This window comes from Pungitius pungitius, chromosome 4 (genome assembly GCF_949316345.1).
Source record: "Pungitius pungitius chromosome 4, fPunPun2.1, whole genome shotgun sequence".
NCBI lineage: Eukaryota > Metazoa > Chordata > Actinopteri > Perciformes > Gasterosteidae > Pungitius > Pungitius pungitius.
The window spans coordinates 575887-589698 of NC_084903.1; the positions used below are offsets into that span (position 1 = coordinate 575887).

General features: G+C 44.9%; 1 protein-coding gene across 5 annotated transcripts in view; it reads left to right on the forward strand.

The window, feature by feature from the left end:
• The first annotated feature begins 230 nt into the window (after positions 1–230).
• Positions 231–13812, forward strand: part of kif13ba (kinesin family member 13Ba) — a 32683-nt gene continuing 19101 nt past the window's right edge. For 4 of the 5 annotated variants that reach the window (XM_037450054.2, XM_037450080.2, XM_037450070.2 and 1 more), the window contains exons 1-6: positions 231–396; positions 627–974; positions 5073–5166; positions 12635–12647; positions 13157–13217; positions 13358–13450. In XM_037450054.2, coding sequence (XP_037305951.2) covers positions 905–974; positions 5073–5166; positions 12635–12647; positions 13157–13217; positions 13358–13450 — 331 coding nt within the window. In that variant the 5' untranslated portion in view covers positions 231–396; positions 627–904. Of the gene's footprint in view, positions 448–626; positions 975–5072; positions 5167–12634; positions 12648–13156; positions 13218–13357; positions 13451–13812 lie in introns of all 5 variants that reach the window. The other variant, XM_037450062.2, reaches the window with a different exon arrangement.

A 13812-nucleotide genomic window follows, 5' to 3' on the forward strand; every position in this document is an offset into this window, starting at 1 on the left:
TTTTAGACACGATACAATTGTGACCAGAATTGGACGAATTTTACTTTGGTAGTTTAGTTTCACGAACAAACATATGTCCCAGGACTAGCTAAACATGGGCTTTATCTATAAGGCAACACAACTCCTCTCAAAAGTTACAACTCTACTGTTTGGAAACAATTTATATTCTTCTTTGAATTGAGTTTGCCAGACGAGTATAACCGACGCGCTTTTAATTTGAAGGGGTATCCGTTTGGCGGAAAGGCGGATGCTGCTCGCGGCCTCTAGCTCGACACAAAGGGAGTTCATAGTGGATTCCATTGGGAAGAAGTAGATCATCGCCAGGCGTTTCTCTAGTGATCTTTCTTCGTTATACGAGTATGTTAGCGGTGTCACCTCCGGGATGAACCCACCAAGGTGTGTAGCTCGAAGGCGGGGTTGTTTCTGGGGATGTTATGTCGTCAAATGGTAGGGAAATGGACAAAACTTTCTTCCTTTCCCTGCCGCTACTTCCCTTCAGTTTGCCTGGGAAATTAGCTGGCTAGCCCTTTTTTTCGTCTCGCCTTGCAGATAGCATGTGTTTGCTCGGTCACCTTCACCGGCTGCTTTGACATCGTATTAAATATACATTTATCCTTCCCTTCCAGCGTCCGCGCCTCCGTGGATCTAAATTAGCCAGGAATATGAGCAGAAGAAGATAAGAAGCAGCAGCAGCAGCAGCAGCAGCAGCAGCAGCAGCGGCGGGTGGCTTGCTTCCTGCGGGATTTTGTCCAGGCTTTTTTTTTTTTTTTACCCACCCCCGTGGACATGGTTGTTCTATGGAGCCAAGCGGAGCGGAGCTAGCTGGCTGACAGTCCGGCTAGCGCGACATTTCCCGGCGTTTGGATGATTGTTTAGCCGATCAGCGGCCGGGTAAGGAGTCAGCATGGGGGAGTCCAGCCTGGACGACGCCAATGTCAAGGTGGCTGTCCGAGTACGGCCCATGAACAGGAGAGGTGAGGGGACATCACTCTTTGGATTTGTTGTCACGCTGACTCTCCATTCAATGCTGTGCGTGGATGCTGCGACCGTCTTCATTGTCTGGATTTCCGGTTAACATGATGGATACATTGATGTGTTTGTAACCCATTTAAATGCCAGGTTGTTGATAGAAATGCAGCCCAATTAGATGACCATTTTTGCACACGTGCAATCTCAGGTTTAAGTGATTGCATAAAACAGCCGCAGGTTGACTGTAAACAAGCTGCATTTCACAATAAAACGAGGCTGGTTTGACTTAAGTACTCCCTCTGCTTAATTTCCTGGCAAAGGGATGCCAGTCAGAAATCACCCAACCATTAGTGAAATGAGCAGATAATAAAAAAAGAAAAAGCTGATAGATTTAACATATTTCAACTGTCACTTACAGCAATGTGTCAGAGAAACTCTTCTCAAGTGCCTCGGTTGTTACAAAGTATCTTTTGCTACATATCAAGTGGCTCATTGATGTATTTATCAGAACAGAGGCTCTTCTCCTGCTTCCTCACTAACATGGGTAACTGGTATCTTCAGCCCACCAGTTATCCCTGTGCCGCTGCATATTCTGTGTCCGTTGTGACATCCTCGTCCCTAATTTTAGAAAAGCCTTCGGGAAACAAAGGCTCAGTGTTACAAAGATCTGCATGCAAATGCCCTGCTCAACTATATTGCGAATTTTCAAAGCAGCGCACACACTTAAGTACGGAGGGCTTTTTTTTCCCAATGTCAATGGCCAATTTGTGTTTCGTTACCTTTGGAGACCATGTGTTTCATGAAAGTAGTAGTAGGATGAGAAGAGCTGCTAAGGCAGAGCGTTTGACTGACAACTGGCAGAATAAAACCGGTGTATCTCTCTCGTCCCTTCACTCTTTCTCTCTCTCTCCGTCCCTCTCTCCTCTAATAAATTCGGTCACAAGACCAAGGCAGTTGATTGCAGAAACTGTTCCCATAAGCAGGGATCTACAGTGACCTCTAATAGAGTATAGCCAGCAGGCAGGTCTCTGTTGTTACTTTAGACATCATACCATTGCAAGGTTGGGCATTTGTTTTGGGGATGCAAAGATCTCAGGTATTCCTAGTGTTTGGTAGAGTAGCATGAGTTGCTGGTGAGACCGAGATGAAGAGGTCTCCGGTTAGCTTTGGTGTGATTTAGCTCCAGATCTGGTTCGGTTGAATTCAGAACGGGGCGAGGTTCACCCAAACCTGTCTTAGCGATAACTTGGTTGACGTACCACCTTGTTTTTTGCGTTCTATTTCATTTCAGTGTTGATTGAGCTCTGACAACTCTGACTATAGACCACCACTCCTCACCGTATATTTAATTATTTTGAAATAATCACCATTCAAGCACCAACAGGTGCACTATCAAAAGTAGACAAGTTCAAATAAAGTCTAGAAGTTTTTAAGCCAGGTAACCTGTGTTCCCATTAGCTGTACGGCTTCCCTGGCACTTGATTTCAAACACGCAAGGCTTATTGCCTGAACAGTGTAAACACATTCCGTCTGCTTTAACCTCGAGGGCACAGTCCCCGTGGATCCCAGGTCGGGAGGAGAGTTGGCTTAACAGCCGAGCTGGACAAAGACAGGAAGGGAGTGAGTCTGAATGAATATTTGCTAACGTTGCGTAATGCTCCACGTTCCCATGGCTGTGGCCTTCGAAGAACGAAGCAACCCCAGGCGTAGCAACGGCAACACAGCGGCCAATCCGCTTCCCGGCCGACATTGAAAAAAGGGGGGGAACTTCATCACCGGTAGAAAGACCAGAGGGAAGTGGAAAGTTGGAGCTGCTGGTCATATGGAGCAGGGAGAGGCAGATAACAATGGGTACATTTATCCTCATCACATTGCATCAAACTTTCCCCTCTGGTTAGCAGGACGCAAAGCCGCAGCAGTGGTGGCTCATGGGTAATGGTGGCAACGGAGGGAGGGAGGAAGTTCAGTCCCCGTTGTTAAACTGTATTTTGCTCTTTCACTCTTTTTTGCTGCTTGCCCCCCTCCCCCTTTTTTGGGCTCCGTACTACCCTTGACAGTAAAAGAATCGGCGTGTGATTGAGGTCCTGTGAAGTTTCCATGGCTCTACCCCTGTGTTGCTGCCAGGAACAGCAGCGTTTAGCTCCACATCCCTAATGTCCCTGGTTTGCACACGGCTTGCTTCTCCCTCAGGTTGGGATTCCCCTTTGCATCTCAGGGAGTGCGTATGGATTTTGGGAAGTTAGAGCAGTCTACTTGAGCGGCCACTTTTACAACAAGAGACTTACAGTCCAAGAAAAGGGCCATTTCTATATGTTTGTTAGGAAAAACATGGACAATGTGGCATGCAAAACACGTGCAGCCCGCTGACCATCTCCACAGCAGTTGAAAACACTCTTGGCAGGAACAAAGTCTGCAGGTACGGTAAAATCCATAAGTGGACACCCCGGTGAGGTCATCGCACCCTCAGGAAGGGTTTATTAGTAATTGTATGCTGTAATCAACCCGGGATAGTTTGCTGACTGTTGGAAAACTCACACCAATCCATTATCAAGAGCAAAATGGCACATGCTCCACTGCTGACTAATTCACTCTGCTGTGCAAACTCATCCCTGCCTCCGAGTCGGCGGGTCCTGATCTGACAAAAGCCGCTGAAGGCACATATATCATAGACGGGGTGTAACACTGCCTCGGATAGTTCCTGTAGAAGAAAGGAATTGAAACCAAAGACTGTTTTTTGTCTGTCCGGACACATTTGCTGAAGTTCTGCATATATTTGATAACTTGACTCATTATTGTGTCTTAGAAATCTTGCAGTTGTTACTGGACAGAATGGCGACGGGTAATATGGTGTGAAACGTCAAACTAAAGGATGGATCTTTGTTTACATGGGGGCCTTAAAGGATCATATTTATTACGTCCCTGCTCTGCTGTAGTGTCCCAAGCATTGATTTGCAGATAAAGCTCTTCCTGCCTTGACCTCCGACCTCGCCGTGGAAGTTGGCTAAATAGCTGATGTTATCCCCAGCAGGAGAAATACAGGTGGGACCAATAAGTCCTTCCTTTATCTTATCAGATAAAAAATAGCAGGAATTTCTCTCTCAGATTATTTGCGCTCTTTGACAAACCGGCTTCCTGATTTCAGAAAAGCAAATTGGGATGATCCTCATGTTTTGTGACCCATAACAAGACATTTTTATTTCAGTGATAAAGTAAAGAAACTGCACAACTACTACTACTACTACTAGTAAAATAATCTGTCCTGCAAGTAATTGTCAGATGCCATTTGGAAAAATACAAATGTAAAATAATTAAAATATTTTAAAATGCTTTACCAGTGGCACCAAAAACTGGATCCCCGGGACACGCTGGCCGTGTTTGGACAGCCATCATTGGAACTCATTGGCAAGACTGATGAATGGAGACACTCACCAGCCTCATGAATTTCCAGTGCAATTCATGCAGTTATTTTCCAACTCTTCTCCTGGTCGCTTCCACTGCAAGCTTCTATTAGCAGGTTCTAAGACTGACTCCGCTAAGAAAAACACTTGTGCTTCATTCAGGGGAACGTGGGAGTTATCCGTTTTTAAACTTGTCAGAAAGAGATTGCATATGAACGCTGCACTATCACATCCTTCGCCGGGGACAAGTGAAGACCCTTGTTAAAGTAGCACCAATGTGCAACATTATATGCTGACCTGTACAGGCCATTGACAGAAATACCTCTGGACGGAGCATTAGTACCACTTTGTATGATGAGTTATGAAAGGCAAGTGTGACATCATGATGCACTCAGGCCAGGGTCAGCATGGGGGCTCCTTACCTTTCTGTGTGTGTGAGAAGAAAGCTGGGAAGCTGATTACCCTGGACACGTTCAGTTGATTAGCTTAATGCTAACTCAAGGGCCTTTTTTGCCACCCCACTTCTGCAACATTTTGAGCTCAATGTGCCATAGGAAATTATTGAGCTAAAATATATTTTTTAATTCTGTGCTTCATCTCAGATATTGCGTTCAAATGTTCTAAATGGTCGAGGAAGACCGCAGAAAAGTGTTCTTTTGAGGTTTGGGGCTTTGGCTGTAACACTGTGTGTCTTCTGTTCCACAGAAAAGGATTTAAACACTAAATGTATCGTGGAGATGGCGAAGAACCAGACGATCCTCCATCCCGGCGGAGCCAACCTGGGCAAAGCAGACACCAGGTACGCTTGTCACAAGTTTGACTGCAGTCTATTTCCCCGGCAACAATTTATTCTCTTCAGACATATCTAATTATACCAGCCAGTGAATGAGAAAATATACAAAGAATGTGCCGTTGCTTTTAAGTGCCTGCAGGCACCTGGGCATATTGTTTCATCTTTAATTCTCCCAGTACTATTATTCATGACCAGTGCGGTGTAAGATGTATATTACGTAAGATGTATATATAATATATTCTATTTAATTTGTTTTGTTTGTTAATTGCAATGTACATCTTGCAGTGATCACGAAATTAAGTACTGGGAGAGTTGAAGCAAAATGACTGTAAAATGCTCAGACTGTAGGTATACTCACCGCTGTGCTAAATTCTCCTGTGCACAGAGATATGCATTGTTTGGAAATGGTCTATCCTTTTTTCTCAATTTTCTACTTTCAAAAGGCACATTTTGGAACGTTCCTTTGTCATCACGATGTAGCTTCTGGCAGCTGTTGGGCCTCCTCGGGGCAGGTGTATTTCATCTGGAATCATTTGTTTCGTCCCCATCCTGTTATCCAGCTGCTGTGGGCAATGCTAAAAATGTACTTGGAGTGTCTCTGAGACAGACGTGTGAATTTGTTGTGTGTCTGCGTGTTATTGGTGTGCTGCGGCTGTTCCAGCAGCAGGGGGGGGGGGGGGGGGGGAACTAAACGTAAGGTCAATCACCACATCTGTAGTGAAAGAGCTATAGGAATCACAGCTGTTTATTAGATTATGTAATAGCTCAGAGTCAGCCTGTTGGCCTTTGCTCCACGACCAGCCCGCCATCTTGGAGGAAGCCTGCTGTGTCGGAAGAAAGATCTCATTGTTGCTAGTAGAGTAGTCTGCCGGATCAGAAGTAGGCAATAAGGCGGGTGTAGCAGCAGCAGCAGCTTGTGTGTGTCTGTCTGTGTGTCAGAGGTGCCTCTGCCTGGAAGAGACACGACAGCATCGAGACGGAGATGATTGTACATGAAAGGACCCGCTCCGCTCCTCTCTTTGCTCTCTCCGCCGGCCCATAACTCCCACCGCCTGGCTTCCTTCCTTTTTTCTCAGCTCTTCAGTTTCCGTGGCAACACAGGGAGAGGTTAACTCCAGGCCGCCGGTGACCGTGAAGCCCCTTCCTTGAGTGCACAGACGATGGAAGAGGGGGTGAAAAAGAAATCACCTAATTTACTCGAGCATCTGTCGACCATAAACCTTCTCTGATGACTTTTATGGCGGACTAAACAAGAGCAGAGCTGCACTTTCTCTCTGTGTCTCGCTGACAAAGGAGCGAGGAAGCAGCAGCAGCTGGAGGATGGACTGACGGACTGCTGTCATCAGCCAGCAGATGTTAGTTTCAATTAGCTTTTTTTTTCATTTTGCTTCTCCATACTGGATGAATTGGAGGATTATCTTGTTTATCTCGAGCAAGTTGAGAGACTTGAGAGGATACGTCATGGAAGCATCCAGTGAAGTCAGGAGGCTGTGGGAGCATCGTTTGCTTGGCTAACGATATTACCAGGATGCTCTTTGTTTACTACTGAGCAGACATACCTGCAGTAAATAACAACATGCCGCTTTTTGACTTGTTTCATATCTACTTTTATGGCTCACCACAGACATTACAGTAGAAGGTTATTCAATTATGTGTTTTAATTATTCACAGGTTATTGAGTGAACTTAATATTTGTATATAAAAGGTCTTCTGTACTGGTGGAGTACTTTGTTAATGAACTTCTCGGGACATTTAAGTGTGTGTGTATGTATATGTATATTATACTTTTAAAAGGGATCTTTATATATACTTCATATTTACATATATTCTCAAAGTATGCTCAATTAGTACGGTTTTCTGAGTGTCTATAACCTCCTTTTTAGACACCAGGTGAATTACTCTTTGGATGGCAGCCCACCAGTGCTGGAACCAACACCCCTTATTGTATTTTTAACAATTTGCACACAGGGCTGTTGTCATGGCGGCTCCGTCTGTTGTGATACTATGCTACCGCCCTGCTAATCATCTCCCATGGTGCTGTTACCTGTCCCATTTTTATTCACCATCATCCACAGCAGCAGACGTCTGGCCTCCACAGTACTACGTGATGTTTAAAAAAAAAAAAAGAAACCATCAGCTTTCTGTGTGGGTTGTGAGCTGTTTCAAATATAGATGAAAGTTTTTGCCTTTCTCTATGACTCAGAAGTTTTCCCTCTCTGTATGAGTAGACAAGATTTGAGTTGATCTCATTTTCTTTAGATGGTTCACGATCGCTGTGAAGTTGAGCATTCATTTGAAGGTGTGAATGTTTTTGCTGTGAAGCTTACATCCGGTAGTGAGACTAAATAATTCCCAGTAGCTACACCAATATAGCTTGAACCTGACATTTAAGGGTCATTTATTGCAAGTTGTAGCTGTTAACCTGATTTTCAACCTGATTTTCTTTGTGCACGCTGCCCACAAGGTTGGGAAATGACGCTAAAAGGTAGAAAAAACGGTAAATTGCTTGTTGACAACTAATTTAACAGACAGAACTTTTTGTGGCCCAGTGTTTGCTCGGGATGGACTATGGTTATTTCCTAATTGCCTCACGTAATCTTATGGTGTGGTCAACAGATATAAAATGTAGGAGAAGACTGCTTAGACGTGTATTACTGAGGTAGAACTCCACATCCCGGTCTGTTGCGTGCATGTCATGTTTCAGGTGTCTCGCGCTTACCTAACCTCTCATTCTCTTACTATTCTTAGAATTGTCTGTCTGGTCCACTCGGGGCCCAGAACAGAATAGACCACCCATCATTGGAAGTAGACAGCGTACTGGATTGGTCCCCGCCTCTCTCTCATCACACTCTACATTAGAATGAGGCCGGAGCTGCGAGACGAGAATCAAGCAGTAAAATGCAATCATGAATCTGAATAAATTGGATTGTGCTACAAAACTACCTGACTGATTTAAAGTCTCTTCCACAAAGGGTTAAGAGAGAAACTGAACCAACCTTCCGCTTCATTCTGTGGATTACCTGATCAAAACATCCACAGGCTATTTTTTAATTCTTCGTTATTTCAAGGTCCTTTACCATTTATTTTTAATTTATTTATTTTTGTGCTGGAAGTCTTTGCATGGGTCCTTTACTTTGTTCTGCCATCAGCCTCTGCACCTGCTCTCCCTGAATCGCTTTCCAGCCTCCAAGGATGTCCTGCCCTCAGGGCCAGAACTCACTTTACCGGTCCTCTTGATAAGCAGACAGCTGAGCTCCCTCGCGGGCGCGTTGTCCTACAGCGCCGATGGCATGATGACCCGAGGCTGCTCGCATCGGATCGGTGAAGCTCCATGTTGATACAATCCGACAACGATCTGTCTCCTGTCTGATATCGGCCATGTAACACAAAGTGGCTTTGTTTCCAAGGCAATACACAAAAGAGACTTTGCTGCTGCATACTTTCGATTTGATGTTTGACATTTTGTGTGTGTGTGTGTTTGGCTGTTTGCTAATATGCTTTTAGGATGTGAAGGATCTATATTTGTTCCTTTCAGAACGAAGATGTGATATTTTAATGCAAGGCTATGTAGTTGCAGTGTCCACCCTGAACCAACCATGGGTGGCATGAGTTGGTAACAGCCCACCAACATAATGACAGAGTTAGAAATTAAGGAATGAGTGTGTCATTCCTTTACAGACCACGCTGGCTCATTGCAACAGAATTATCCAGCTTCAGACCAGGTTAGGTAGAGGCTTTGGACAGAGTGCTGTTGAGTTGACTAAATACATTAAGAAGTGAATACAAAACTATAGCAAGCATTTAGCAACATGCTTTGAGCGTCAGAGGCCAAACTTCTTTGCGTTGGTCAGACACTCCCACTGAATATCGAGCGCTCTCATGAATGCATTACCATAATGAACATAGACTGCATTTGTGTGTAGAGGAAGCAAACATTTTTTTCCATTGTTTAGCTTCATAGTAGCTCCAGGGGGATGGAGAGAAAGTGCACCCATCCATCTTTATTATCTGAGAGGCTCCCATAGTGACCACATAGAGAGCCTTTTTTTCTACTACGCATAGTTGGACAGCAGCGTTGTAACCACATATGCAGATTTTCCTTAAATGGTCTTTGCATGCTCCATTTGCTATGACGGTAGTATTGTCCCAATCAATGTTGTAATTAATAATCCATAAGCACGGTTTTGGAATGAAAAATTAAACTGTCGAGCTGCATTCAAATAAATGTCAGCGTTTTACAGCGTATAATGTTATATCGAAGGTTTCTTGGTACTGGTGGGCAAAGAGAAGTGAGTGTAGAAGCAGCCCGTAGTACTGATTTTCATCATATGAGATATTCCCACTGCCTGAATACTATGAATGTGCAATAGGAACCATAAAACATTGAGTTGACATCGAGAATGCAACTAATCTGCTACAACCGACTGGCTACACAAACCACATATTTATGTTGGCCTTCTGATACCAAGGATATTTATTTGACTATTTCCAAAAAGAACAGTGTGCCTTCTATGCACGTTTGTAAAGCGGGTATCATCCACTTCGCATTCAGTTTGTGTGAGTGGGAGGATGGGCCCGGAGCTGTCTACCGTGTAATCATATTCACAGTGTGGGGGGGAGCCGGCCAATGTTGTTTACTGTGTGCTGATCTGTGGCGTTCGCCTGTTACATGTCCTGATGTCCTCTGCCATCAGCGTGCGCCGCGTTACGCTGATTCTGTTTCTGCTTCGGCTTAACATTCCGCTCTCAAGCCCAGCTGCTTCTCCTCCCCAATGCCCCCCCGGCTACCTTCAGCCTCTTTTCCATCCTCTATTCCTCCCTACACAGCCAATGATGGTACAGTCCTGAGGAGGGATACAAAAAAGGAAGGAGAAGATTGTAAAGACAGTAGAGAAAGTGAAGAGGGCGGGCATTGGGGGGGGGAAGCAACCACGCATGAAGTTATTTTTTAAATGACGGTGATGAGAGCTGAGGAGCAGGCCGGAGGGAGGAGGGACAAAAGTGTTTGAGGACCGAGTGAGGCGGGCTCATGGCTCTCCTGACTGCCTCATTCTCCTGTCTCATTGGTCAAGGCTGGGGGGTTTAGCTTTGTTCATGGGCGACCCCTCTTGCCTCTGAAACGGCCACGACAGCTGTCATCACAACGCACGTCAAAACCTGCCAAGTGTCAGGCGATATGACCGTGGGGAGATGGTAGGCATGTAGTTTAGGATGGTCCAAAGGCCCGCCCCCTCCAAGAACAGTGGTCAGAGAATATTGTGGAATCAGAGATCAGCAAGCCTTTAGACTTTAAACGTCTGATGAGTCACTCTGGTTTGACAGGATCTTACTCCCAGCATGGGGTCGTTGTTACAGAAATGCAGTAGCGTCAAGTTACATCCTATTTGGACAGTGTAATCATCCCTAGAAACCTCTTTTAATGCCAAAGTCATTCCCCTGGAGAAACGTCAACGCCGTGTACAAAACATCACAAAAGTGAGGCTTAAAGAGCTGCTGGAGTCGGTCGGCCTTCAGAACGTAGGCGCACTGCGTGCTCTCTGAACGCAGCATGTCAGCAGTGAAATATGAAGTGTTGCAGATCGGATGGGTTGCTTGCCGGTTTTGGGCAAGAGCCTCTGCTTTGGTGTTGTAAAGAATGCTCATGGGTAAAAGGAAACAGGTGAGCGAGCGTCTCTGTGTTCCTGCAAGAGAGTGGGACTGAGACGTGTGTGTGTGTGTGTGTGTGTGTGTGTGTGTGTGTGTGTGTGTGTGTGTGTGTGTGTGTGTGTGTGTGTGTGTGTGTGTGTGTGTGTGTGTGTGTGTGTGTGTGTGTGTGTGTGTGTGTGTGTGTGTGTGTGTGTGTGTGTGTGTGTGTGTGTACCCTGAGTAGGACATTACCTCTGTCCCCTTTTGTGAATTGGTGGGGCTCTCTGACTGATTCCCAGATGGAGGAGAAGGCAGAGGACATGGGGTCGTCTGCAATGAGGGAGTCCAGAGCAAAACGAGAGAGAAAGCATCATTTTTGTGTAAATTGGTCCTGTTTTTAAAAAAAATCTGAAATAAAATGAATCAGAGCGCTGCAGTTTTCTGACCGTTGTTGTTGGTAAGGATTCTGTTCCCTCCGGGGTCGCTGGGTCTGACGTATTTTTGATTGACTCACACACCAAATGACTGACGTTAAAGACCAAATGATAATTCAGCCACAAGAAAGCGTGTCAGTAGAACATGGTGGTACCAGGTTGCATAATAAATACCTCCAGTAGGTTGAAAGAAACCGCATATTTAAAAGCCAATCGATGCTCAATAAGCAGAATGAGATGACAACGTCTGGTGTTTTGGAGGCAGAAACAATGTCACCTCCAGGTCCCAGATGCATGGGAGTTGGTATCATAATGGACCAATCCTGTGGTTTACCTATGGCATATTCTTGTATGTGTATCTTCCTGCAACTTTTTATTTTTATTCTTAAAATCAATTATGCCTAGTGTGAATTCTCTGGCGAACTGTTTGCTGACAAGATCTCTTTTAAAGGACATGGCTGTAGGCTGGACTTGGATGCCTGCTTGCATTGTATTTCCTTAGTGTTTCTGTAAAATATCTCACAGATATGGGGGCCAATTCCCACTCACTTTTTAAATGTCAGGCTTTTTTAAAAACTAGTTGTTTTCCCTGTTCATCTCTGAGCATGACTTTGACCAAGTAACCCCTCTACGCCACCATCGGGTTCCACTACACACTACCTTCAACCTGCTGCCAACTTCACTACCAACCCCCTCCACGCACACGCACGCACACACGCACACACACACTCTCACACTGGGCCACACGGAGACATTCCCACAATAATTCCTTATATTTTCTGTTTCTGCAAGCCCTCAGACATGAATGGTGCTCCTACTCTAACAACCACAGAATCACAACCTTAGCAAACCCCCAGAGTAGTTTGACATGCGGCAAGCAAACAAGTCGTAAACAAGCTACACACGCACATGATTAGGGCTCAGATTCGTGCTAAAGTGACTGAGTCTGAGGCCGGAGGCTCTATCTCGGCCCTTTGTCTTTCATGCTGGCTCTGCTCACCCGTGTCTTTATTGCTCTTTCTGACCCCATCTCTTTGTCTAAAAAAAAAAAACACAACGTTGATAAATAATTTCTATTCTGGGTCTGGTGTTGGCATGCAGTCCCTGCCCCGCAGCAGGGTGAGCTTTGGGTTTTCAGGGTTAGGCCCATCACTGGGAAATCGACAGAGCTAAAAGCTGCCCTTGCCAAGTAAACAACGCTGCATGTTTTTGGGCTGGTAGGGCTGTACTATTGACACTATCCTTCAGTGTTACTGTTAAACGCAGTTTCCAATGTGTGCCTGAAAAGGGGCAAGTTATCCCAGGGTCAACTCCTGCAGTGTGAAAAGCCTAATGGCTGTAACTTGTGCACTAAATGTCATCTTCCTATCTCTCCCCGTGCTGCCGTGGACCTTGACCCCGCTGGACATCAACAGGAATCAGGCCAAGGTAACGCACTCACAAACATGCACAGACGCTTTAAAGCTCAGCTTATTCCACGGCTGTGAATCATCACTGTGTTCAACAAAGCAGTTGCTGTATTTTTCCAACTCGGGTGTGTGCATCAGGAGCCCAGGCACCAATACAAAGTAATCATTTCTAAACCATTTTTTATTTCTTGCCAGAAGTGTCTTCTTTTAATCCATAACACTTGAGGGATGTTTGGTGCTGAGAAATGAAGATGCCTCTGGTTGTGCAGCGGCTCACTTTACTGTCAGCGTTCGTCTTATTTTTTTCTCATGAAAAATTGTGCCCAATAAGTGTTCTAACCACATGACCCGTAAACAAGTTTTTGGTGCAAAGTTAAAAAAAAAGCTATTTTTAGCTAATTCAATTTCAGCTTTCATATCTATAGACATTATTCCAGAAACTGTATCTCAAGTTAAAGGTGAAATATGATTTTATTTTGAATAGTTAGGATTGCTTGGTTACAGCCGGCTACTTGTTTCTGTTCCCAGGTCTTCGCCTACGACTACTGTTTCTGGTCCATGGATGAGACTGACAAGGAGAGATTTGCTGGTCAGTTCCTGAAATGATCCAGTTCACACTGTATTAAAAGTTTACTTTATTAAACCACCCCCCCCCCCCCCCCCCCCCCCAAAAAATAAATTAAAAAAAATAAAACTGTATACAAAATGTGTGTGTGTTTGTGTGTTCAGGTCAAGAGGTGGTCTTCCAGTGCCTTGGGGAAAGTCTTCTCAACAACGCCTTCCAGGGCTACAATGCCTGTATCTTTGCCTACGGACAAACTGGTAATGAACCGTGTGAAGACTCATTCTTCTGTTTGCCGGTGTGACGTGATTCTATTTCACGTCGGAGGCTATTAAATAACTTCATGGCACGCTGTATGAACAATGTCTCTTTAGTCTCATTAGCATAGCGCCCTCAAGCTTTTTGTATAGCGATTAAGAGAGGAGTGTCTGCGTGGATGTGTCCCAGCAGGAAAGGTTGGCCAGCCTTTTTTCTCTTTGGTAGGAACCATAAACCAAATGTCGTAAGCAGTTTTCAACCAAAAGCAGAAATGTAGTGGCATGAAAGTGTTGAAACAGCCCTCAGTGGTGTAGATATCTACACTCGTTGACTGATTGATTTCATCAGAGAGGCATCATCAGAC